Source organism: Sinocyclocheilus grahami, unplaced genomic scaffold (genome assembly GCF_001515645.1).
Source record: "Sinocyclocheilus grahami isolate Dianchi unplaced genomic scaffold, SAMN03320097.WGS_v1.1 scaffold94.1, whole genome shotgun sequence".
Classification (NCBI taxonomy): domain Eukaryota; kingdom Metazoa; phylum Chordata; class Actinopteri; order Cypriniformes; family Cyprinidae; genus Sinocyclocheilus; species Sinocyclocheilus grahami.
Genome location: NW_015505273.1, coordinates 1,326,411 through 1,353,939, shown reverse-complemented (window position 1 = coordinate 1,353,939; position 27,529 = coordinate 1,326,411). Strand labels below are relative to the sequence as shown.

Here is a 27,529-nt window from a genome sequence, read left to right as displayed (position 1 = left end):
AACTTTTACAGTAAAAATGCTACAGTAAAATCCTGATAATTGCTTAATAGTAAGTTAATTTACTCTATACAGTGAAAAAATTAACCTAACAGGACATTTCATGTAATGTTACAGTAAAATACTGTTAAATGTACCATTTTTGGAAGTAAAAAAAGTCTTAATTATATATCTTATAATTTACACTGAAAACACAAAAATTTACATTGCCAAAATTCCCTGTTTGACACTTCACATTTCATGTTATTCCATTAAAATAACTTTGTTTCAATCTGTAAAATAAAAAAATACTGCTACCATATTTTTTTACCTTATATATTTTTTTTTTTCACAACCACTATTTTGTGGTGAATTTCACAGTTTTTGTTTTTGGCTTACAGGCCAAAATCAAGAAAGTTCTACACCATCAAGTCTGATTTCAGCAATTCACCAATTCTGGTTTCTAGATTGGGTCCCTTCTTTAAAGGGGTCATATGATGCAATTTCAATTTTTCCTTTTTCTTTGGAGTGTTACAAGCTCTTGGTACATAAAGAAGATCTGTAAAGTTGCAAAGACTAAAGTCTCAAATCCAAAGAGATGTGGGAAGATTTGCATAACGCCACCCATAAGTTCATGCAAAGAAAGAAGGCGTAACTTTTATTCTCGCTGTTGCCGCCGCACCGCGGCCATGTTGTGGAGATGCTGTGTGTTTCGTTGTGAAAGCGAAACTACTTTTTTGGCCTTCCAAAAGAGGGGTGCCATGTTGTGGAGATGCTGTGTGTTTCGTTGTGAAAGCAAAACTACTTTGTTTGGTCTTCCAAAAGAGGATGATATCCGCTTCGTCATGCCTAGAGCTGATCCGTGCTGGTCGCTGAGGAAATACATCAACTTTGCGCTGTGGATCGCCGGATCGGCTTTCACCGTGGACGAAGCGGAGTCCAGCCCAGGGTCGTCACATGTGGTTGCCGCAAGCCGCTCAATCAAGCCCGCTGGACGCCGCTCACTCTAGCCCGCCGGCCTCCGCTCAATCAAGCCTGCCGGCTGCCGCTCACTCAAGCCCGCCGTGTGTGATGCTGTGTGTTTCGTTGTGAAAGCGAAACTACTTTGTTTGGTCTTCCAAAAGAGGACACGACTAGAAATCAGTGATTAAGTTGTATTTACAACACTGTTCCAGAACACTTCAACCCAAATATTCAGATGTGTACTCCATAAAATGGAGTGCTCCATTTTATGGAGGACTGTTTCCTGATCCTGGGAGAGTAGACTACAATGCCGGCGCTTCTGACTCACAGACTGTAAGTATGTTTTCATATTTAAAGGATTTGCCACTGATTATTCAAACGCGAGTTTTGAGCAGTGTAGAGTAGCGCTTGTTGTTTGTCATTTCTCCGATCACAAATGCAGACATGGTTTTATGTTTTATGTTTAAGTCTTTTTACGCATTACCCAATGCGTAAAAAGACAGTATAAATCATTATAATCAGTAATTATGTCCCCACTGGATGCAACGAATGCCTCGTTTATAATGGGCTTTAATGTTTTTGTCTCGTCGCTCCGGCCGGACAGGGCATCACAGTATGGTGAGGGGCGTAACATTTCCGTCACACTCTTGAGGTATTCGGCCAATAACAACGCACTGGATAGCTGGCCAATCAGAGCACACCTCGCTTTTCAGACATATGTGCTTTGTAAAAATCGACACGTTTCAGAAAGGCAGGGCATAGAGGAGAAATAATCATGTACAGTATGAGGAAAATAATGTGTTTTTTGAACCTTAAACCGCATAAACACATTTCATTACACCAAATACACAAAATAATGTTCTTTTTAGCAACATCATATGACCCCTTTAATGTAGGTATGTGGAATTATTACAACCTTTTCATGTCTAATCAATTTGTTAAATTGAAATCAAAGCAGTTTAGATGAAAGAATTTAATATCATTGCTGTCTAGGAAAAACAATCAAGATTTTTAAAAACTCTCTTTTGTGGTTTCTCTAAACAGCTGATTTTAAACCAGATTTTCCTTTCACAAGCATGACCATATAAAGGAAAACTACGACTTATATCATGTCAACCACTGAAGGCTGCACTGCTGTTATACAGTAGGTCCCTAATGACAGAGCACCAGGAGGGGGCAGTACAGCAGTATAATTGGTCTATTACAGCATCAGAATACATGAACTCCTTCTCTCCGGCACCTTGTTTTATCAGCCTGTGGTTCTTGCTGGTAATTTGATCATGCAGAAGTACGGATCATCGATCATTCATTAATGAGCCGGCATAAAAGCGGACACCGAATCGAAGCACAGTGCTAAACCTGTCTGCAGCAGACACCACTTTCACGGTGCATCTAGGTTGTAACATTTAGATTGTGAATTCACCTTGCTGAAAATGAAATGCAGGAACTACAAACAGCACACACACTTTAACAAATGTATGCTTATGCAATTATACATACTATTTTATATCATAATCACTAGCACTGAATAATGCATAAAACTGTGGTAGGAAATGAGAATAACAAAGTGTTTTTAATTAAGTGCAACATATTGTTCATCTCAGGATAACACTCCCACTTATCAGGCAAACTTATCAGGCTTCACATTTTATGTGAGCTTGATTACGTTACTTAACTGAAGTTTTTCCATTAGAGGTTCAACCAGCACATTGAAGAGTTTGGTGTGACGTGCGTAAACAATATAACTCATCTATCAGAGGGACTCCATTGAATAGCCACACTTGTATTGTTTAGCTTGTGCTGGGATCAGAACTGTTTGGGTACTCTCTGATAAGGCGTTTACATTAGCTAACTTCACAATTCAGTATAAAATCCTGAATATTCTGAACATAATGTTTATATAAACTCTACATGAAGAGAAAAGTAGCATTCCATCACTTGCTCACCAATGGATCCTCTGCATTGAATGGGTGCCATCAGAATGAGAGTCTAAACAGCTGAGAAAAACATTACAATATTCCACAAGTAATTCACACCACTCCAGTCCATCAGTTTACATCTTGTGAAGTGAAAAGTTGTGTTTGTAAGAAACAAATCCATCATTAAGAGATTCAATATGAGTCCATAATCCAGCTGTTTGGACTCTCATTCTGACGGCACCCATTCACTGCAGAGGACCCATTGCTGATCAAGTGATGCAATGCTACATTTCTCCTAATCTTTTCCAATGAAGATACAAACTCATCTACATCTTGGATGGCTTCAGGGTGAGGACATTTTCAGCAAATTTCATTTTTAGGTAAACTGTTCCTTAAACTAAAACTATTAAAAATGGTTTTAGTTAACTGAAATAAAACTAAATAAAATAAAATAAAATATAGGCTAATTACTAGTAGGGCTGGACCAGAATATTCGATTATTCAAATATTCGTTTGGTGGGTTGGCATTCGATTTTCAATTTTGAGATTCGAATATTCTTCTTTTTTTTTTTCAAGAACACCTGTCATCCTCCACGAAACGGTTCTCATTCGCGCTTGAATATGAATCGCCCATGAGTGAACGTCATGATTCAGTTCATCTGGAAGAGAAGACAAAAATGCCGAAGACCTCAGCTGTGTGGGAGCACTTTAAATTGAGTGAGGACAAGACAAAGGCAGTGTGTCAAATATGCGATTTGAAACTGGCCTACCACAACAGCACATCAACTTTGTTCTGACCTGTGTGTTTTGTATCACTAGTGCAGTGTCCATTCTCGGAGAATATAAGCCCTGCCCGCGTGAGGCGCACCGCTTCCGGCTCGCGCTGTTCTGTAGTTTATTAAAAGTAGGGATGCACCGATATGAAAATTTTGGCTGATACCGATAACCGATAATTCTTTATTTTTGAAAGCCGATAACCGATATGTTGGCCGATAAATCTATATCCAAATTTTTATATACTTTTTGAGAGCCTGATTACAAAAAAGGTCTCGTCATTAAAAACCACATCCCGAACACTTCAACATAAGCAGCCTAGTTTGAACGGTGTATGTTTTAAAAATAATGCCCATATTGCACCAAAATGCAAAATCCCTTGGGCCCGCAGCAACACCCCCGCCACACGTGAAGTCGACTGGATGAATGGTTCTTGACATAATAAAGATGCAAACAGACAGACAGACACAGAGATTCCTGCCTTTATTACAGGTCGTGTATATGCAACAGCTAAAGTCTGTCTACAATAGGGCTGTCACGATTATGAAATTTGGCTGACGATTAATTGTCTAAAAAATAGTCACGGTTATTGCGATTAATTGTCTGTTTTAGGGCTTTGGCGATTACTACTTAAAGCGAAACTACTTTGTTTGGTCTTCCAAAAGAGGACAATATCGCTTCGTCATTCCTGGAGCTGATCCGTGCTGGTCGCTGAGAAAATACTTCAACTTCGCACTGTGGATCACCGGTTCGGCTTTCACTGTGGACGAAGCATAACATTTCCGTCACACGCTTTAGGAATTTGGCCAATCACAACGCACTGGATAGCTGGCCAATCAGAGCGCACCTTGCTTTTTCAGACCGATGTGCTTTGTAAAAATCGACGTGTTTCAGAAAGGCGGGGATGGTGGCGCATTCATTTTGATACTTTACACGTGTAATGATGTCCAATGACTTGTTTGCATTATTTATGCATTATTTTATTTATTTGTAAGACTTTTTTATGACAAAATTTGGTAATGGGAGAGTAAAATTATTTTTAAAACGTACACCGTTCAAACTAGGCTGCTTATGTTGAAGTGTTCGGGATGTGGTTTTTAATGATGAGACCTTTTTTGTAATCAGGCTCTCAAAAAGTATATAAAAATTTGGATATAGATTTATCGGCCAACATATCGGTTATCGGCTTTCAAAAATAAAGAATTATCGGTTATTGGTATCGGCCAAAATTTTCATATCGGTGCATCCCTACTTTTTAGCAACATCATATGACCCCTTTAACATTACGAAAATGCTGTCACTTTAAGAGAACGCACTGATCCAGTGCACTGATACTGTACGTTCAGCAGACTATGTCTGCTAGGATACTCACCGGGCATTTTGACAATTTTTGTGTGAATTTGTCCATTCAAACACAATACTTCACAGAGAGCTTCACGCGGGTTCACGCGCTTCGGATGAGCGACCACACAGATCTTCTCACTGCACGCGTTGAGTTCACGTCTTCTGGCTCTTTAATATTTAAACTGGCAAGGCTTAATAAGTTTAGTTTAAACACAGATAGCAACGTGTGCTGTTCAGGTCTCACCTGCGTTATCAACACGTGTTAACGGCATAAATGACAGCTATTCCAGCATAAAGCACTCGCATTGATTAAAGAGTGACTGGTTTGTCCCGTATTGTTTTTTTCTCTCTCTCTCTCTCTCATCGCTCTTGTTGTAACGTATTGGGAAGCCAGAATTTGTATCCATCAACAGAAACATGCATTAGCCGAACTCTAACAAATCATATTACAGATGCATTGTCAGATTTAAGTTGAACCGCGGTTCTAGTGTATGCCGAACCGTGTGTGGAGAATGGTATGGTTTGATTTTTTACCGAGAACCGTTGCACCCCTAATATATGTATGTATGTTTAGTTTTTCCCCCTGCTGTACCGAAACTGTACTGAACCGTGAAATCAAAACCGAGGTACGTACCGAACCGTCATGTTTCTGTACCGTTTCACCCCTAATTTTCAGTAAATCTTCATTTCTGGGTGAAAGATTCCTTTAAATATTCTACTAGGCTTAAATAACAGAATTTTAAAATGACTACCTGTACAACCCGAGAGAGGTGCTCGATTTGAGAACGTAAACAATGGAAAGTAACCAGGCCAGCATTACTTTCACAATCTGGATATTTCAAACGGATGATTTACATACATTTAGCAATATTGTGAAAATGCTGAACAAGCCAGAATATGCTACTGACGAGTAATTGCACTGTGTTAAAATGACTGGAAAAAAAAAAACCTAAGAATAAATTAAAATAAAAGCTAATTCAGAATATTTATAAACACTAAAATAGCATATCAATTATACTAAAATAACACTGGTCCCAAATATACATAAAATGGCAATCATTCAGTACCTTGGTAAGGTATATATCTCAAAGTACCATGGTATTGCTCTCTGATGCCATCATTGTACCACAGTATAGCCTTGTTTTTAAGGAATAAACACCCTCTCATACACAAACACCCACTCACTAACTGTGTAATTTAGCAACATACACTTCAGCTCCGTTTGTCTTTGTCAGAAATGGCAGTGGAGTGTAGCAGAGCTTTCTGAGCAGTGTGTGTGTGTGTGTGTGTGTGTGTCTCGGGGGGATGGACATACACTGCACCAGTAACTGTGCGCTGTGCAGCAGTCTGCATGTGTTAGCCTGAGGCGCTGTGGCCCACAGTCATCCACCCAGCCATTTGCTAACATTCACACCTCATTGTACAGTACCGCTGCTTCACCTGACAGGATATTGCTGCAAGATTATGTTATTGCAAATACAATACGTGACGTTTTATAAGAATGCATGCATAATTTGCATCATGCACGAACAGGCAAAAGACAGTATTCTCAAATTAGCATAACGCTAAATGCCACCAGGGCCTGGAGTTATTTCCATCATTTACATTTTACTTTTGAATATGAAAACCACAAATGTAGAAAGGTCAATGCTTATCTATCAGTTTGACTGACAAAACTGCAATGACATCATTAAGAGACAAGTTTTAGCCAATAAGAGTCAAGAAAACAGAGCTAGCTTAAAGATTCTTCTCTACGTCCCACTATTAAAATGTAACTGACTGATCCTGTCATCCGCCAGATTATCAACAAAACTGTACTCTTTTCTAATGAAAGTCAAATGGAAGTTCTGTATGTTTAAAATAGCTTTAAATTGCATTTTGAAGAAATTATAAAAGAAAATGGTAATGTATTTTTACATTTTGTAAATGTACATTTTATTGTTTATTTTTATAAAAGTACATTTTTGCATACACTATGTTATCAGTTGTAAACACTTTGAAATGAGGCTTTTCTCTTTTCTCTCCGTCATTCTGATTCAGTCTATTTTACTGTGTAATTTACCAATTTCTGTCAAGACAAACGTTCACACTTCACAACGAATAAAATAAAATAATGACACTTAGGATATTTGACACTTATTTTAGGATGGGCATGGGCAATGGAAAATAATGATTAGCACCCATTTTGCACAATATTTACTCAATTCATAAAAGAAAAACCCACAAAAAAGTAAATTACTAATTGTTTGATGATTCCATCTTTTTATTTTAAAACTGACACAAGGGGAATCTACAACAGACAATGCCAATAATCTCAAATAAATCATCTGACACTTAATAAATCGGCCTGTTGCTATGATTATATATTCTCAGATGTGTATGCTTACACACATATAGCTACCTGTGCGGTTATATCTTGTCTATGCAACCTGCTGACCCTGCTGCAATAACAATATCCTAGTATCCTACTGTGGTTTTTATGAAAGTAATGATATCAGCTTATAAAGAAAGGAAAGAATGCATTTAATGCGTACCGACAGTCATTTCATCCATGTTGATTAAAGGAACCACAGAGAAACCCTTACGCTTTATGTGAATGCATCCCAATTTCAGCAAGACACGGTTACAACAGGCAAAGACCATTCAATTTCATGAACCATCAAGCAGATATCCCCTTTTAAAAACGTACGGCACTCAATAGAACAAGAGATATAGATAGAAAAATAAGAGGTTTGGGTATGTCACTGATACTCCAAATAAGAAAAATCAGTAAATACAAGAACATAAACCAAATGCAACATCCCAAAGCTCAAGATGAGCGAGATGTTCTTTATAATAACGGTGTATTAGGAGTCCATTGAGTTATGAGTCCTGATACTGCGTCATTATTACCCAAGTCTCATCCATTACTGTAAAAAAAAAAGGGACAATGTTCTTCTTCAAACATTACCGGCCCCTGTACAGCAGTAAGGGAGCATGATTTATTACAGGAAAGGGAAACGTTTCACTCCACTGAACAGACTCCACACATAACCCTCACACAAGTGTGTGTGTGTGAATGTCTCCAATGCAGCGATGCCTCCTCTGTCTCACCTCTGCTTTGAGTAGAGCGAGGTCTACTCTTAATCTAAACGAGTGCCGTTATTATGTGGAGCTCTCAAGGACTGACCCGAAGCACTTAGCCAAAGTGTTGCGGCCCAGGGCACCTCCCAGTCATCTATCTGTCTGCATTTGTCTTTCTCCAGCGCTATTCGCCACTGCAGGCAATGAGATTACCTCTTAAATTGCCTTTCCTGTTATCGGCCCTGCCGAGATGTCTTTGAGAAGTGAAGGCACACGCAAGAATGAACACAACACACAATAGTCGACTTTTGCAACTGACCTCAGCTCAGTTTGTTTCACCTGCCAACCAGCAGCAAGCATAATAAAACGTTAAATGAGAAAAACAAGATGATGCAGTTCACTTCCCCTAAACATCAAGGTAGTCGGGTTTATAACATCCTTCGCCAGCAGACAGGACGAGTAAATCTGCGCCTGTTGTCGGCGAAACAGCTTGATCAGCAAAAAGATGGCACGATCAGCAGCCGCACGGCCAGTAACGAGCTCTCCGCTGGACGCCACCCCTAAATAGTCTGCAAAACAGCTAGTACTAGCAACTCAAATAATTCAAGAGAATGCTGTAGTATTTCAATGCAGATAAACCAATCAAAAAAATAAATAAAACTTGTCATAACTACATTAAAAAGTGCAAAAACAGATGCAATTGTGTTTTATGATCATGCATACTCAATCTACAGAGTCAGCAGTGATGTGTCAGACCGTTATCAAGAAATGCATATTGTGTACAAATTATGAGATTCTCAAGTTGTATTCTATGCACATCTATTATGTAATGTGATACTGCAGCACTAGGACGCTACGCACTCGCACTCTCCTGCACGCTGAGAAAGTTCCACTCGCTGACAAAGATCTTCCTCTCTCTCCTCTCTGCTGTACGCCACCTCTCCCTGATTTTTGCATTACAATGACTGAAAGACTACATTTACATTCCTGTCTAAGCATTTAAAATGTTAAACTGCACTGTATAAAAGGCATGCTTTATCATAAAAGGGGGATACTGTACTTACCTCTGTACCGTGTGTATGCTCACTGGAGATGTACTGCACCAAGAGGAGGGTGGTGATGCAGAGGGGGGTTGAGGAAAGAAACTTCACAGAGTGCGCAGGGCACTTGGAGAGCTTGGGGAAAAAATAAAAGTGACAACAATCAGGACTTTTGGTTTATCCTCTTCTGGTTGTGTTGGAAATATCAGACATGTGCAAACACACACACCCTTGATGTCTTCCTCTACGCACCCCCACGCTCACACACACATACACACACACTCACACACACAATAGCTCGGATCGGGACAGATGCAGAGATGCTCTCATGCACACACACACATTTCTAGTCTCACACCCTGCAATAGTTGCTCAGCACCACAGCCCCTGGTGTTTCTCTGCTGTATTTCCCGGCACTGAGCTGTCATTGGTTCAATCACGACTCAATACAAACTCCTCCCATTTCCAAATGGGTGAGGAGGGATTTGTTTTCATGGCACACTCTGAAACCCATCCCACCCCTACCGCTTTAAAAACCTACACTAAATGTAAGGAGAATGCTGAGCTATGAAAATCAGGCAGGATGGAGAGAGAGGAGGAAAGGAGGATAACGCGAGAGGGCGGGGCCACAGAGAGGCGCAGTAACCAATCAATGAGCTGCAGAGAGAAGCGCGAAAGATGCGGTGGACTTCAGGGGACGCGTTCTCCCTCCTGCGCTGATGAATCTTCAGCGTAATAACAAAAGACATTACATATTTAATGCGACTTGTGGATAGGAGATTGCTGTACTGAATGTAAACGAATAAAGAGAGCGTGTACCCCGAAATAATGACAATAAATCTTTGTCGACTGCGCTGTCCTCACGGGCTGAAACGGCAAGGCGGCCAGTGTGGACTGATTCAAAAAGCAAATGAATCTTCTGAGCCGATTCTTTAAAGTGAATTGAAAACGCAGCCAATAATGTCCGCATCCCGAAACAATGAGCCGGTTCTTTTAATTAAAGGATAGTTCAATAAGACGAGTTATCAGTTTGAATAAGCCTGAGAAATACTTTACTGAACTGATCTGACTTGGTTGATGAAGGGCAAGATTTGCCGTGTCGAAATGAAAAATGGTTTGTGTTAGTATTACTGAATGGCTGTTCATCACAAAATCGTTAAATTCAAATTCAAATATTACTAGTGAAGTGTAACAAAAACAAAATTCTGTAGGAATCCATCAAATGTCATCTTGTAAAAATCCAAATTATAGGTCTTGCGTTATTTCCCGAGGTTATTTTTATGTTCTGACATCAAAATAAAAAAAATAAAATACTTACAGCTCCAAAAAGCACCGTCTTCAGAGTCCGTCAGAATAACCGTTGACATTTAAAAGCCTGAGATTCCCGCTTGTGTCGACAAGCTGAGCTCAATGTTCACCAGCGTGTTCATTTTAGAGAATCGATTCGTTTTTAAGGAACAGATTCATTACTCAAACGCAAGTGTTCGTGTGAATCGCTGTGCGCGGAATAGGTCCGTTCGAAACAACTCTTCTCGAAGCTTCGAAACTTTTATGAATCTTTTGCTTCGAATCAGTGCTTCGGGCTTAAAGGGGTCATATGATGCGATTTCAAGTTTTCCTTTCTCTTTGGAGTGTTACAAGCTGATTGTGCATAGATAAGATCCCTGAAGTTGCAAGTGTGTGTGTGTGAGAGAGAGAGAGAGCATGAGAGAGCGAGAGAAAGAGAGAGAGAGAGAGAGATAGCGTGAGAGCGAGAGAGAGAGAGAGAGAGAGCGTGAGAGAGAGAGCGAGAGAGAGAGAGCGTGAGAGAGAGAGAGAGTGAGAGGAACAGTATTAAGAACCACTGCTTTTGAAACTTGCGAGAAGCGTTTAAGAGAGGCGGGGCATAGAGGACTTACAATCATTTTTAACATTAAAGCATGTCAACATATTCTGTTACACCAAATACACAAAATAATGATCTTTAAAAAAGCATCATATGACCCCTTTAATAGAATCTTTGTTACTGTTACGTTGCAGAAACGTTCTGAAAGGTTTTAACAGTAGAGTAGTTGATTTCAAGTGAACACTTGAAGCAGTCAGTTTATTAGGCTATTCATAAAAGTTGAGTAAAATTTTCTATTATGTTCTTTAAAAATACAAAAAGTGCTAAAAAGTAATAAAATACTACTAAAATAATAAAAAAATATATAATGTATTTACACAACTTTAACCAGGAGATTCAATTCAATTCAATTCAAGTTTATTTGTACAGCGCTTTTCACCATACAAATCATTGCAAAGCAACTTTACAGCAAACTAAGTTTCTACAATATTTAGTGGTAGCTTATCAGTGGTGACTGTCAGTTAACGTACATATGGCAGAAATGTACGGAAAAATCAAAGACGTAATCAAGCAGACGATGAACACTATTAACAGCAATTATTATATGATGCAATCAAACTTATAGCAAAATTTGGTAGATGGGAGATGTCTTCAGCATATAGCCTTTCTTCTCCCACCACAACTTTGATGTGCTCTTTAATAACATTTATTGTAAACTGTATTTTTTATTTAACCAGCAATCCAAGAAAGCCTATTTGGTATAATTTAACACTTAAAACTTCAGCAAGCAATAACATAAAATATAAATATACATGTCAATGACTTATGGAGCTTCACTGATCTGTTAAATATGTAAAATATGTATTTATAAGGTTATAATTCATAACCATTCACCAAATTACACTCTTGCATTGTTTTGGCATCAGATTATTGTATATTGAATGTTGTAGCCTATGCAGGGGCGTAGCCATCATTTCAGAAGTGAGGGGGACAGAAATGTTTTATATATATATATATATATAACATTTCTGTAATCTATAAAACCTACCAGTCAACAGTTTTTGAACAGTAAGATTTTTAATGTTTTATAAAGAATTCTCTTCTGCTCACCAAGCCTGAATTTATTTGATTCAAAGTACAGCAAAAGCAGTAATGTTGTGAAATATTCACTGCACGGAGTGTTTAGCGCTCCTCAATGTTCATCTCGCCTTATTCTGGGTCCGAATAAAACTTCAGATCATGCACAGACTATCCTGGCTCTTTGAATTTAAATCTATATTTATTCACACCGGCTCTTGAAAACCTCTATGCGAACACACTTGCCCGAAGAAGTGCGGGGTACAAATTTATGTGACATTAAAAGTGGGGGGGACACGTCCCCTGTGTCCCCCGCATCCCCCGCGTAATCTACGCTCCTGAGCCTATGTAATTTTCAATCAGAGCCTCAAAGATGGCAGCATCTATTTCCGGTGGAGCCTGCGCAAACCCGACCTGATGACACTGAAATGAATGACATATTTTAAAGCTCCTTGTCTGCAGTAAATATAATAACTCTTTGGCCCTGCTCTGACTCCAGCCTGCTGCGCTCCAGCAGCATGTAACTTAATGTGCTCTATGTAAATTATTAAAGACTGATGGGACGTTCTGTAGAACTCACTCTCCAGCAGAGCAATCCGTCCACACACTCCAGAACCTCATAATAAAAGCAGCTCACAGTCACCATATCTTACACTGTCAGGCCGACTCTCACGGTCACTGTCTAATGAACTGTACTGTGTTTCCTCCCTGGTACAAACTCATGTAAGGTGCTGGTTAGCCAAGCTGTATGATATTTAAATAGATCAGCTGAATGATTTCAGTCCCCCACCCCCTTTAGTCTATCTCCATTTGCAGCCTGGTGCCTCAATACTAATTAAATGGGTTTGATGGAGTCCAATCCGTCAACATCTAAAATCAATGAGATAAAGTCAGGCCTCTGGTCAGAGGGGTCGAGCCGCTATGCCTGGATTCTTTCTACATGATTGCGAATTCCTTCGGTTTGGAAAAACAAACTGTAAACCTGAAGTTACACAGTATGTGAAACTTTCTACAATTTCAGGGATTTCATTTAATGTCTTTTGAATGTGTTGTGCAATGCTGATATCAAACCGAACTAATGTATAATAGTCCTAAAGTTCATTCCATTTACTGCATTCTTTTTATTCCTTTACATATTTGTGTTTTTGTCAGGTATACAAAGAGTAAACATATGGTGCTTTAGTAAACTGGAAATATAATAACCTACATAGAGTCCTGTAGAGTGTTAGACGAGTTTTATGAATGTCAGACTGGTGTAGACTGGCTGTATGATTGGATTTATTATTATTGAGGCAGCAGTAGAGTCTTCCGGGCTGTGGCAGATGTCCAAGTCATCCTGTTTCTGTACCTGCAGAGCTCTCCTTTGGCAAAGTGGGATGCAGCTTTTGGCCAGCGCTACATACAGGTGCATCTCAATAAATTAGAATGTCGTGGAAAAGTTAATTTATTTCAGTAATTCATCTCAAATTGTGAAACTCGTGTATTAAATAAATGCAATGTACACAGACTGAAGTAGTTTAAGTCTTTGGTTCTTGGAGAAAACTCAGGCTGCATGACAGAGCAAGAATTCCTTTGATGCATTAAGAAAATTTACATGGTTTCCGGTTCTTAATTTAAGCATAAAAATATTGTGGAGTGCAGTTTTGTGTATTTAATTACGATGGTTTTACAAGTCTAACATCCTGTTATTCTATTCTTAACTGTAGCTAAGATGAAGTACTAAAATGACTAAACTAGAAATAATAAATAAATTAGAGCAGGATCAACATCAGATAACAATTGACAAAAGCACATTAACAAAATCTGTCAAATTTAAGCTAAAAAAAATCCCCTGAAAATATAAAAATAGTCAGGTGACTGCCTAGCAACCACCCAGAACACACCCTGTAAAAAATAAAAATATATTGTTTGCTGAAATAAAATAAAACAGAATTATTAGATAAAAAAACTCAAACACTTAAAAATTGTAAAATGTTTAAAAACTAACTGAAATAAAATGGCAACTAACAAAATAAGTTTAAGTTGAAGTACTAAAATTACTAAAACTAAAACTTAAAATGAAAAAAACGGAGCTAAATAGAATTATTACAAAAAATTACAAAAACTAATAAAAATGACAAAAACATTTACTGTTACAGCATATTAATAATATCAAAATAACAACCATTCAGAACACTTAGCAGCCACCTAGCACATCTTGACAGCCTAGCAACAAGCCAAACATCTTGGCAACTGCCTAGCAACCACCCAGAACACTTTATGCAACTTTTATTTTCCAGTTCTCAAGTTGGGTAAGACATTCTCTCATTATGAAACACCACTGGCTGGCTGTTTATGCAAAGCATATTCTAAAAATATATGGCAGTCTGTTGTCGGCAAGCCTCAATTAAATTTTATCGAGTTCTGTGCTCTCAAATTCAGTTGAGTGCTGTCTGTGCTTCTCTCTATCATCAAATCGTATTGCAGTAGACAGAACATCCATTGAACATCATTTGTTTGTCCAGCTGCGATGCCACAATAGTGCCGCCGCCGGAATGACAAGCACCATAAACCTGATACAATACAGCCGGCTCCATCATTCATCTCTGTGAGGAATGCTGCATATGTTATCAGATTACAGTACATCACAGATGGATTGCTTTGGAAACTAGATGTGTATTCTAGGATATGATGACTTTATTGATAAATAATTAAAAAGTCTAGTAATACATTTCAGTTTCATTAATTATATTGAAGGGCGGTGTAAGATGTTGTTTTGAACATCATGTCATGTTCACTCTGCAGCACAGATTATCAACCCAAACCCAGATTTGGAGAAATTTAGCATTGCCTCACTTGCTCACCAATGGATCCTCTGGAGTGAATGGGTGCCGTCAGAATGAGAGTCCAAACATCTCTCAAAAGTGGTCTCGTTTGACTCAGGAGAGAAATATGTACATATCAAGCAGCGTTTACGAGCCAAAACAGTTCTAAACAAATATGTTGGTGTAATTTGATGTGAGAGGACTACAAGGGATGGACTGGAGGAAGTGTTATTATGGATTATGGACTTGTATTTTAGCCAGAATTGATTACAAACACACAGCTTTTGTCTTCACAAGATGTTAACTGATGGACTGGAGTGGTGTGGATTACTTGTGGATTATTGTGATGTTTTTATCAGCTGTTTGGACTCTCATTCTGATGGCACCCATTCACTGCAGAGCATCCACTGGTGAGCAAGAGATGTAAAGCTAAATTACTCATAATTTGTTCTGATGAAGAAAAAAATCATTTACATCTTGGATGGCCTGAGAGTGAGTACATCTCTGGGCTTAAACTGGCATGTAGAAAAGAACCATCTCAATAGACTGTGCACTGTGACCTCCAACCCAGCAGACTCATATGGCACAGACAGCTGTGAAAATCCACAGATGAAGTCAGCTTCGGATTCAATCAAACTTCAGCGTACCTTAGGCTCAAAAGAAAGTTCTAAGTTCAGTCCGTACTGAAAAAGTCAAGTGGTCATGAGGGTTTAGAGGTAAAGCAAGCGCGGCGAGGGATTCTGGTGTTTTGAATATAGTACACTCTTTATGTTCTTCAAACTGTTATTTAGGGACTGGAGCATGTTAAAGGTTGTTTAACAAAATTAAATAAAAATGCAGCTTTGGGTAGGAAAATATAAATAAACTACTAGTTTGGAAAAAAAAATATTTTTTTCAGCAAGGATGCGTTAAACTGTTCAGAAGAGACAATATAGAGTTCTATAATGTTACAAAAGATTCTATTTCAAATAAATGTTGTTCTTTTAAAAGAATACAAAAATATGAAGCAGCACAACTGTTTTCAACATTGCTAATAATCAGAAATGTTTCTTGAGCAGCAAATCAGCATATTAGAATGATTTCTGAAGATCATGTGACACTGAAGACTGGAGTAATGATGCTGAAAATTCAGCTGCACATCACAGGAATAAATTACATTTTGATATATATTCAAATCGAAAACATCAATTTTAAATTGTTATGATATGTAACAATATTACAGCCTTGATGAGCATAAGAGATTTCTGGTAAGGTTGTGTACTAGCATGATACATGCCCAAAACCGATGTTTACTGCTCTCAGTCGAGTTTCCACTGGTTGGGAAGGTGTCTGTGTCATAGCAAGAAATAATTTCCATACTAATGAATATCACCCTATTCAGTGTTCCGAGGCTCCACTGCAGACAGTGCTCAGGGTCACTCGGCTTGCTGAATCATGAACGTTTCTGAAAATGTTACATTCGGTGCACTGACATTAAGACAAATGACAAAAGACATCATGTGGGTGAAAGGCTAATATTGAATTGAATTGAACAAACACTCCTGTTGGTCCGGATAGGACTTGATCCGAGTTACATCACTGGACTCAGTCAGGGACGAGTATGTGAGGCGATACACAGACAAGAATCAATACATGCAGGCAGCTACTGATGTAAATGTTCATATAATAAATATATGTGCTTTTTCATAATTGTGAGGCCAAGCATTAAATTATGAAAAAGGAAAAAAAATTATATTTTAATATATATTTTTATTTCATATGTACATGATTTTTTTTCTCATCAGCAAAAGACATCTTCACAGTCCTACAAAAGTGAAAGAAAGAATAAAATTTGTAATAACAAAATTACATACGGCATATCAGTTGAACTGCATGCACCAAGTTGCTTTGAATCAGGGATATCATCGTTAACTAAAACTTAACTAAAATAAATAAGATATAAAAAACAAAAAAAAGTCTTATTTTAGCTAAGTTGCCAAGGTAACATTTCTCATTTCTGTTTAAAACTGAAGTACTAAAATAACTACAACTAAATAAACAAAAATAAAATTAATAAATAATAAAGACATATTTTAAAAATTTACAAAAATGTAAACTAAACTGAAACTAAACCAATAAAATTAAATTAAACATATTAAAAACTATAATAGTATATCAATGATACTAAAGTTTCATTGAACTATATAAATTGTTATTGAACTATATTCCTTGGCAGAATATGTGTTTATTTGTCTTATTATTAATAATGCAATTACGTATTTACATACTTAACCATTATAAAATGGGAGGAAAAAATAAAATAATAATAATTATAAATAATAAAAATAAAAAGACACCAGTGTTCCACAAATGTGTAAATAAAAAAATTATTAGAATAAACTATTCTTCCGCCAACAAACAGTATATCAACTTGCTGCATTAATATATGATTCAACTGATACATTGTTGAAGCATATACGTTTTATAATAGTTTTGAAAGTGGCTTAATAGAACTGATGTTAGAACATTCTGGAATGAGTTCTCACCTTTTGAGAGGGATCCCACATTTTTCTATTCCTTATTTGGGACTAGAGTGCATGCAAAGAGGAAGAACAAGGAACAGGTGTCAGTCGGCCTGAAATAGTTCTAACACTCCAATCAACATAAACTCTATTTTGCTGTGTGTTTTCTGTGGAGAGATTTAGCAGTAGATGTCTGAGGACTCATCAGGGTCTAACGGTGCACAGTCAGGCAGATGTAATTTAGTCTCTCCGGTGGTACACGTATAGAGTCATAACGAGTTAAACTTATGGGGAATTGCCACTCGGACACTTCCAGCAGCAGGGGCCGCAATCTCCAAGTTTAGAGTCCCCCATGTAAGGTCAGGCTCTGGGGGTGTGTGTGTGTGTTGGGGGGGTGGGGTCTGGACAGGTGTCTTGTCAAGACCCAAATAGATAGAGAACCAAATCTCTTTTTGGCAATCCAAAGCTCCTTCTTCAAAGCAAAAACTCAAAACTGTTCTTTTGCGGTACATTATTTGTGACAATAAGGACAATAAGGAGTTGAACATTAACATGCTGAGAGATGTAAAAAGTGCAGAGAAAATATACTCAAGTTGAAGTATTATGTTAATTAATTACTTCTTTAATTTTCATTATATATATATATATATATATATATATATATATATATATATATATATATATATATATATATATGTATATAAATATATATATTTTTTTTTTGCCATATCAACAACAAAGTCTATATGTATGTAACAAAAATAAATAAAATAATAATAAAAAATACAACATACAATTAAACGCCTTACAGCTTTGCAAAACCAACTATATTAAATCTTTCATTTTAATATTTGAGAAAAAAAAACAGTAAGGGAATTGTTAAATATTTGGTATTGCCAAAAACAAACTTCAGTGAAAGAAAAAAGTTTCCACATTATATATAAGGCCTTAGCTGTAGGCCTACATATAAGAAGTAAAATAATTTTTTGCTTTGGAAATGAATAAGAGTTCAAAAGTCTCACCAATGTTGTATTTATTTGCTTAAAAATACAGTACTATTATAATTTAAAATAACTGTTTTCTATGTGAATATATTGTAAACTGTCATTTATTCCAGTGATGCAAAGCTGAATTTTCAGCATCATTTCTCCAGTCTTCAGTGTCACATGATCTTCAGAAATCATTCTAAGATGCTGATTTGCTGTTCAAGAAACATTTCTGATTATTATCAATGCTGAAAACAGTTGTGCTGCTTCATATTTTTGTGTAAACCCTGATGCATTTTATTTCAGGATCCTTAGATGAATAGAAAGTTCAAAAGAAAAGCATTTATTTGAAATAGAATTGTACATGTCTTTACTGTCACTTTTGATCAATTTTCTACATCCTTACTGAATGAAAGTATATATATATTTTTTTCCAAAAAATACTTCCTGGCCACAAACTTTTGAACCATAGTGTAATTCTTAAGTACAGCGATGAATTCAAATTACTCTGGAGCTTTACACTCCTGAACACATCTAAAAATTGAGACTGACCTGTATGAATGTGGGTGTTGAACTTATTTCTTATCAGCATCAGCAATCACAGGCTCTGTCGGGAACCAAAGCAAGAATGCATTTCAGTCTACTGGCTTTCAAGACATTATGTGTGGGAAAAATGTCTGTGAAGTTATCACCCAAACAAACATGCATGTTAACCATCCAGCGACACTTGAGCTTTTTCTCAGATATGTGCAAACTCTGTTCTGTCTGACATGTTCATCTTCTCTGCTTATTATCAATGCTGAAAACAGTTGTGCTGCTTCATATTTTTGTGTAAACCCTGATGCATTTTATTTCAGGATCCTTAGATGAATAGAAAGTTCAAAAGAAAAGCATTTATTTGAAATAGAATTGTACATGTCTTTACTGTCACTTTTGATCAATTTTCTACATCCTTACTGAATGAAAGTATATATATATTTTTTTCCAAAAAATACTTCCTGGCCACAAACTTTTGAACCATAGTGTAATTCTTAAGTACAGCGATGAATTCAAATTACTCTGGAGCTTTACACTCCTGAACACATCTAAAAATTGAGACTGACCTGTATGAATGTGGGTGTTGAACTTATTTCTTATCAGCATCAGCAATCACAGGCTCTGTCGGGAACCAAAGCAAGAATGCATTTCAGTCTACTGGCTTTCAAGACATTATGTGTGGGAAAAATGTCTGTGAAGTTATCACCCAAACAAACATGCATGTTAACCATCCAGCGACACTTGAGCTTTATCTCAGATATGTGCAAACTCTGTTCTGTTTGACATGTTCATCTTCTCTGCTTTCAAGAGACTGTAACTCATTTTACACTAACAATACATCTGTCTGATCCAGTACAGACATGTGGAGTGATAACTTGACAAACAGAAAAACAGGTCTCGGATTGTTCAAATTACTCTGGAGCTTTACACTTCTGAACACATCTAAAAATTGAGACTGACCTGTATGAATGTGGGTGTTGAACTTATTTCTTATCAGCATCAGCAATCACAGGCTCTGTCGGGAACCAAAGCAAGAATGCATTTCAGTCTACTGGCTTTCAAGACATTATGTGTGGGAAAAATGTCTGTGAAGTTATCACCCAAACAAACATGCATGTTAACCATCCAGCGACACTTGAGCTTTTTCTCAGATATGTGCAAACTCTGTTCTGTCTGACATGTTCATCTTCTCTGCTTACAAGAGACTGTAACTCATTTTACACTAACAATACATCTGTCTGATCCAGTACAGACATGTGGAGTGATAACTTGACAAACAGAAAAACAGGTCTCGGATTGGGTTAAGCATTTGTATTAACATAGCTTAGGATGGATTACACTGATATTAAACATCAATAAAGCGACGCTCCATTTGATAACTCGGCATGGGAATGATCCCAATCATACAAGCCTGTTTATTACACACTGAAGATCATCTGACTATCATTACAGTATCATCTGATAGACCTAGACATCTATTTTACGCATTTATCTTAAGCTACTTGCCTTTCAATGCTAAATATAAACTCCATGTGTCTGGAATCCATTTGTTTTTATTTATTCCATGAATCCACGATTCGATTTTCTAACATATAGAATTCTTTCCAGCACCAGCAAAATGTTCTTGATTTCATTCATAAATGCATCAGTCAAACATGTCTGCATGATGTTAAATCAATCTAAAAGTGGCCTTGACTAAATCTACACTTACAAAGAGCAGATTTAAATGTACATTCCCTGTTTTTTGCCCATAACCCAATAAAATATGCAATATTTAAATCCTTTAATTCATCTCTGCTAATGGATCATAATTCAATTCAGTCTTTTTAGACCAATGAAATGCCACAACTCTTCTAGTCATTCATAATTACTTATAGAAAACGATTTCACAGCCATTGCACTCCAAAAGAATAAGTCAAACCCATGAAATATCATGGAGTTGAGCACAATTAGATTAAGTGTTTAGTCTCTATAGAAATTTTCATGACTGTTCTAGGCTTTGAAATCAGTCTTAAAATTCCACTATAGTTTAACGAGTCTCATCATGATTGCAATTTATTTTTTGCATGTTCAAAAAGACCAAAAGCCTAAAAACACACTCAAGTCAATTCTACGATAATCACTTACGTTTAACCTCCAGTTTGCAGGTAACCAAGGCCTCTCCGTGCGCGTTCCTGGCCCTGCAGGTATAGACGCCACCGTCAAAGTTGCCGGGCTTGCGGATCTCTAGGGAGCAGATGCCCTGGTTGTTGATTTGCCTGAACTTGGGGTCGTCACCAATAATCATCTGATTCTTCATCCACTCGATCTTAGGCTGCAAAGAAGCCACAAAACACAATAAAAACATCGCCTCTGCAGTCTATAACTGGTGAAAAGATGGATGAAGAAACTGCAAAGAGCCATTTCACAAAAATAAACTTTTACCCACACCGACCAATGGCACACTTAAAAAAATAAAGGTTCCTTTTTGCCATATATGGTTCCATGACGAACCTTTAACATCCTTAGAACATTTTCATTGTTGGTTAGAATGGTTATTTGGTCATTTGGCCTAATGGTTAGAGAGTCGGACTCGTAACCCAAAGGTTGCGGGTTCGAGTCTCGTGCCAGCAGGGGAGTGAATGTACAGCGCTCTCTCTCACCTTCAATACCACGACTGAGGTGCCCTTGAGCAAGGCACCGAACCCCCAACTGCTCCCTGGGCGCTACAGCAAAAAAACTAATGGCTGCCCACTGCTCCGGGTGTGTGTTCACGGTGTGTGTTCACTGCTGTGTGTGTGCACTTAGGACGGGATAAATGCAGAGCACTAATTCCGAGTATGGGTTACCATACTTGGCCACATGTCACTTCACTTTCACTTTTGATTGTTAAAATATATAAGAAAAAAACTGTTGTTTTAAGAACTGTTCTCTGAAAGATTCTTTAGAGAACCAAAAATGGTGGTTTTATGGCATTGCTGCAGAAAAGAAAACCCCTTTTGGAACATTTTCACATTTTTAAGAGTGGAAGAGAATTGGGAACAATTTTGTTTTGGTGGCTTAATGTGAAAATATTTCATATATGTGATATCTGATAATAAAAACTAGGCATACCAGTTTTTTAAATTAAACTTCTAATGGTACACTTTCCATTGAGCTAAAAGATACACAACAATATAACATGCATTATGACACATTTCCTTATAAACCCACCAAAGCCATTTTGACTTGCATTTGGTGCTTGGTGAACATTAATTTTGGACACTTTCACTCATGTGTCTGTCTGATCCCAGTGTCATGGCCTCCTCATATCGATGTTTGGAAGCTCATCCTGTCATAGTGATGTAGGAATCCCACTTATCCAGCTCACGCTGTCCCCTGTCAAGTTATCGTTCCCCTCTAGAAGCTGCACTATCTCTGGTGGCGGATTCCTATTAAACTGTTGAACAGCTCTTGATGGATTAAGTGATGATTATAGGACAGACTTCATTACAAAATACCCATCAGCACCATCTTTACAATAATTTAACACATAAGTGAATTGCATGAGGCTGGTCTGCTCATAATGATCAAAGGATACAGCAGTCAGAGGTCATTTATACCTGGCGGGATTCCGGTGATCAGATCCAAAGTCAACCGCACTGAAAAGCTCCAGCGGCCGTTTTGCGACAAGATCACTCAAATAACATTGCTACATTGCATTTATAGTGTAAACACGAATTAATTTGTCAGGGACAACCGCAGACAAACCTATCAATACACCAGTGTACTAAAGCAAGGGTATTAAACTTTACCAGTTGCATGCAGCTTAAAAAATAACCATCTAATTGTAAAAATGTATACATGCACAAAATGGGACATCTGCAGCATGTTAAGCATGTGCATTGAAGATCAATTCATTTAGATCAAATAAAATAACCATTAGCGTTCTACTTTAATCACTTATTTAAGATTTCCGCCAACATTCGATGGACACTTTACTCTGAAAATCACCACTAATTGCTATAGCAACTACCCAGCTAACAAAAATACATTCTAAGAGCATTTTGCTAACGTTCTCATTAAGTTATGAAAACATTATTTCCGAATGTTCTCTGAATGTTCAAAATATCCATATTTTTTTATGTTTTTGTGAATGTTAGAGACAACATTAAGGGAATGTTTTATTTTATTATAGCAATGCTACTTTTGAATGTTCTTTGAACCATCTGTAGTAACATTAAAAAATGTTAGACAAACATCCAACTAGAATATTTCAGAAACACATTCCACAAACAATGTAGAAATAATGTTTATGTGCTAACATTTTGAGAATGTTATTAAAGACCAGATAACTCTGAATGAACGTTCTATTAACATTACTGGAAGAATGTTTTGTTCAGAACTTTGAGAATCTCCAGAACACTGGTCCTGCTTATGGGTGCATGAGAAACCGTGTACCTTAGGGAATCCCCTAACGGAGCAAAGCAGCTTGGCGTTATAGCCAACAGTAGTGCAGCGGTCTGCCAAGTTGGTGGTGAATTTGGGTGCCTGGCTGAAGTCGTGTTCCTTGTACTCTGGAGGCTTGTATTCAATGCCTAAAAACACATCATGAAGATCAGTGAAGTAAGAATAAGAATAACCATTGGATGACCGAAAAACCCTGTAAGACTCTCTCAGTAGGCAAATGCATTCCTGCAGCTCAAACAGCAGAGCATGACGCCAACAATGCGTAACTATTTGTAAATATTTGTAAACTGAATGCAAGCCACATGGGAAAAAAGCGTCCGCCAAATGCATACTCCTTCGCAATTTGAACATTAAAGCGTTTTTAACACATTTAAGCACAAGACGACGCAAATAACTCCATTCGTCTTATGCTTGAACAGACAAATACATGCAAAAGTATGTCAAAATACCCGTCTTGGCAAGTATCCTTGAAAACAGTCAGTTATGTCTTAAGCGACTTAAACAGTTGAGAAAGAAATTGGATGTGTATCAATATATTAGACCCATGAATTGTGTTTAAAGTGACCGTGCCAACATATAGCACGGTTGCGCTACGGGCATCCCGAGTTCGTGGATCTTTCCCGATCCCGCCCCCTCTCTCCCTCACAGTTTGCTTTACCAGCTGCTGTCACTGTCCTTATTGTTAATACAAAAAAATAAAAAGAATAAAAAGAAAAGATAATCACTCACAGAATATGCATGAATCTTATTTTACAATTGATTATTCAGTATCTGTACTTGAACACCTACAAATCTAAAAACCTAAAGCATCTTTAATTTGTATCTTTGTTCTATTTATTTATTTGTGGCAGGCTAGTAGCTTTTGTGGTGATATTAAAATTGGAATCGAGAACTGTAAAATGTAACTGTATCTAAAATGTTGGCATCACATAAGCTTATTTATTAGAATACAAGATAACATGGGTCAAAAACAACGATAACAACTATACATTTTTTTGTGGTAGGGCCAGTAAAAATTGACAGACCAAGTAAAAACTTGAACCACTGGTCCGACTGCACCAGTAAAAAAAAGCCCATATATACATATGCAGAAAAGCTGGTTCACCTGTCTTCTGGATGGTGGCTGATGTCTTTGTAGCAGTGGCTTCTTCACTGATTCCACACTTGTTCTCAGTGAAGACCCTGAAGATGTAGGTGTTACCCATGATCAGGTCTGAAACAGTGGCATTCATCCTGTGATAATGCTCCAGTACTGTGAACCAGTCCTGTGGGGAGACAGCAGCACAGCTCAGTAAACTCCAGACACATAATTAATTAGATAATTTGGCTGACTAGTGCCACCGAAAGGAACAGCATGAATAAACATAGTTTTCAAAAGAGTTTTACAAACATGCCCCCCCTCCGTCAGCCATTGATACGATAAACACATAGTCCCGCCTCCAACTCACGCCACTGGTCAAAACAGTGTTGTTGTGGAGGACTAGATGGGTCGCTCCAAAAAATTCAAATGTGAGAGAATGAAACTAAGAAAGCCACAGTTATAATTGTTTCTGCATGTTGAGCTTGGATAGTAAAAAGTATTTTAACACCAAGAAATACTTAAGCGCCAATACACCATGGCATTTACAGGCACTTTCGAGAATACCATGAATGCCAAGAATACCACATCCAAACAACCATGGCACTGTCATGGTAAATGTCCAAAGAAATGCTATGACAATGGTACCACGTTCGAAAAAATCACAGTGATCCCATGGTATTTTTTTGTAAATGTCGTAATTTTTGAAAGAGCTTCTACCCCTGTTTTTTTGTCAGCCTTTTGGATGCTGTATCCAGTGATTGCTGTGTTTCCATTATCCTTGGGTTCGGTCCATTCCAGAGCAACATTGAAACCCCAGGTGTCCACGATCTTGACACTGGCTGGAGGTCCAGCCAACTCTGTTGATCAGGTCAACAAGACAATTATAAAAAATAAAAATAAAAACTATATAAACCAGGTTCCACGATGTGTACGAACACTTACCAACAATCTGCAGAGTCAACTGGGCTTTGTCCTCAAAGCTGTCCACTTTCACACATATCTCATATACGCCGGAGTCCGCTCTCTCGGAGGCACGGATGAAGAAGATGCTGTCCTTGTCGCTGTTGCGGATGTTAACTTTTTTAGTATCCAGAGGCTGGCCATCCTTTGTCCATGACACAATAGGTTGTGGTTTGCCCTGCAGGTAAGAAAATAAGACAGGTATAGCTGCAAATTAATTTACAAAATCAACTTTTACCAGATTAATTGAAAACACTTAGAATTGACTGAGTGGTCTTATCCATCTTGCATATATTTTTTGTCCAATTAACTCCTTTCCTTTTGAAAAATAAGTGCGATTAATTGTTTTCAACGTGCACTTATAATGTATATAAAAATATATTTTTAAATCGTAAAAGGACATTTTGAAAAAAATTGACTTGCAGATTATTTAATATTAATGAAATAAAAGTCTACTTAATTATTCTTAAAGAGAAAACACTTTCCTGACTTTTTCTTAACACACTTAAGCACATCTTTAAAAGGTACACTTTGTAATAATGCCAAATTAAAAGTTTTACTTTAAATCCTTGTTTTATAATCTTTTCTCATGCACTTTCAATTTAAAGTTAAGTGTTCAAGAACATTACATTCAATTCGCATTTAAAGTCGACATGAAATCAAAATTGACTTTATTTACTTTACCAGCGCACATTGCTAGTCTTGATGTTAATTAATCCATGCAAGTTAATCCGCTGAAAAAAAAATTTGTCTTCATAATCTTTAATCAAAATCTGAACATTTACTTCCGCTCTGGAATGGCATTCCTTCTCTGATGACGTCAGTTTGACGGCTTGGGCAGAATATCCTTAAACACACCCCTCCAACCGTTAGTTTGATATGAGTGAGAGACAGAGAGGAGGAGCACAAAAATAAAACCACGCCCTCTCCTCAATATTCCGTTTCAGCTGGAAATACGTCACTACACTGAAATAAAGTCGCAGCAACTTCCGGTTCACGCAGACTTTAAGTAAATTCTTTTAAACCGTATTATTTCCATAATGAGTAATAAGTACTCTTTCTAAATATACATTAATATCCAGTGCAGCTTCCTGTTTTAGTAGGAAAATTTTGGAACAGCGCACCACTTGAATAAGAGTAGCATGTTAGTATTACTGTATTATTCCAAATGTGAGTTTTTTTTGTTTCCGAATTTAGCCGAAAAACACTTCTGTCAAAAACAATGTAGCCAATTTTTTTTCAGTTCTATGAATAAGCAAGCAGGAGTCTATAATCATGTCAAGAGATTACATACACTGAAGGGAATAAGAAGGTTGATCTTCTCTCCAACATTTTTCACGTAGCGCTGCCTCAGGAAACGTGGCAGACGGATTTTGGGGCGATCTGTAGGGAGTTAAAAAAATGGTACATAATATGATTACATTGTACAGTATGCTTTTAAGCACTGTGATCAGGGTTATATATTCACTGAGATGTCAGTCATCATTGAGAGAAATCCTAGTCTTGAGAGAAGGTTCGATGAATTCATCCCAGTTATCAAAAATATGTTCTAAGAATAGTTTTGTAACATTCCCGTTAAGTTATATAAACGTTATTTCTGAATATTCTCTGAATTTTCAAAATGTCCAGTTTTTTTAAAGGGGTCATATGATGCGATTTCAAGTTTTCCTTTCTCTTTGAAGTGTTACAAGCTGATTGTGCATAGATAAGATCCCTGAAGTTGCAAAGACTAAAGTCTCAAAACCAAAGAGATATTCTTTATCAAAGTTTTTGCTCATTGGCTCATTCTAACACGCCCCCACATATCTACCTCACTATGTGGAAATATTTGCGTAATGCCGCCCAAATGTGCACGCAAAGAAAGAAGGCGTGGTTTCAGTAACCACAGTTAGTGTTGAAGCAGCATGTCAGGAAGACGCTGTGTGTTTCAGTGCGAAAGCAAAAGCACTTTATTTGGCCTTCCGAAAGTAGATGCATTTAGGAATCTTTAAGATCCCTTACAACAGAACAGCAATGCATTTTATGGACGACCGTTTCGTGAACCTAGGAGAGGAGGTAATTCTGACTTTGCTATGACAATCTGGCGCTTCTGAATCAGCTACTGTTTTGTTATTAGTTTAAGTATTTGCTATTGACTGTTCAAATGCGGAGTTTTGCGCATCATGTGTGTATGTGCGCGAGCGAGCGAGCGAGAGACAGCGCGAGAGATAGAGAGCAAGAGAGAGAGCGAGAGAGAGAGAGAGAGAGAGAG

The 27,529-nt window shown here is 37.5% G+C and overlaps 2 protein-coding genes and 1 long non-coding RNA gene across 8 annotated transcripts in view; all 3 read right to left on the bottom strand.

The window, feature by feature from the left end:
- The window catches only part of LOC107587591 (synaptotagmin-2-like), a 61,280-nt gene extending 51,344 nt beyond the window's left edge, over nucleotides 1–9,936 (bottom strand). Inside the window, exons 1-2 of one of the 5 annotated variants that reach the window (XM_016275429.1) lie at nucleotides 9,899–9,936; nucleotides 9,104–9,214 (exon numbers count right to left, since the gene is read on the bottom strand). The gene's annotated coding sequence lies outside the window, so the exon portion shown is untranslated. Of the gene's footprint in view, nucleotides 1–9,103; nucleotides 9,501–9,898 lie in introns of those variants that run through there. The other 4 variants (XM_016275427.1, XM_016275428.1, XM_016275426.1 and 1 more) reach the window with 4 other exon arrangements.
- Nucleotides 9,937–16,289: 6,353 nt separating this feature from the next.
- Nucleotides 16,290–18,892, bottom strand: LOC107587648 (uncharacterized). Its single transcript, XR_001609496.1, has 3 exons — nucleotides 18,825–18,892; nucleotides 17,311–17,352; nucleotides 16,290–16,589 (listed from the first exon to the last, which is right to left on the bottom strand). It is a non-coding gene; the product is annotated as an uncharacterized lncRNA (long non-coding RNA).
- An 872-nt stretch (nucleotides 18,893–19,764) lies between these two features.
- Nucleotides 19,765–27,529, bottom strand: part of LOC107587590 (myosin-binding protein H-like) — a 14,410-nt gene continuing 6,645 nt past the window's right edge. For both annotated transcript variants that reach the window (XM_016275423.1, XM_016275424.1), the window contains 7 exons: nucleotides 26,573–26,661; nucleotides 25,261–25,456; nucleotides 25,036–25,175; nucleotides 24,343–24,502; nucleotides 23,229–23,365; nucleotides 20,937–21,123; nucleotides 19,765–19,824 (listed from right to left, as the gene is read on the bottom strand). In XM_016275423.1, coding sequence (XP_016130909.1) covers nucleotides 19,793–19,824; nucleotides 20,937–21,123; nucleotides 23,229–23,365; nucleotides 24,343–24,502; nucleotides 25,036–25,175; nucleotides 25,261–25,456; nucleotides 26,573–26,661 — 941 coding nt within the window. In that variant the 3' untranslated portion in view covers nucleotides 19,765–19,792. The remainder of the gene's footprint in view (nucleotides 19,825–20,936; nucleotides 21,124–23,228; nucleotides 23,366–24,342; nucleotides 24,503–25,035; nucleotides 25,176–25,260; nucleotides 25,457–26,572; nucleotides 26,662–27,529) is intronic.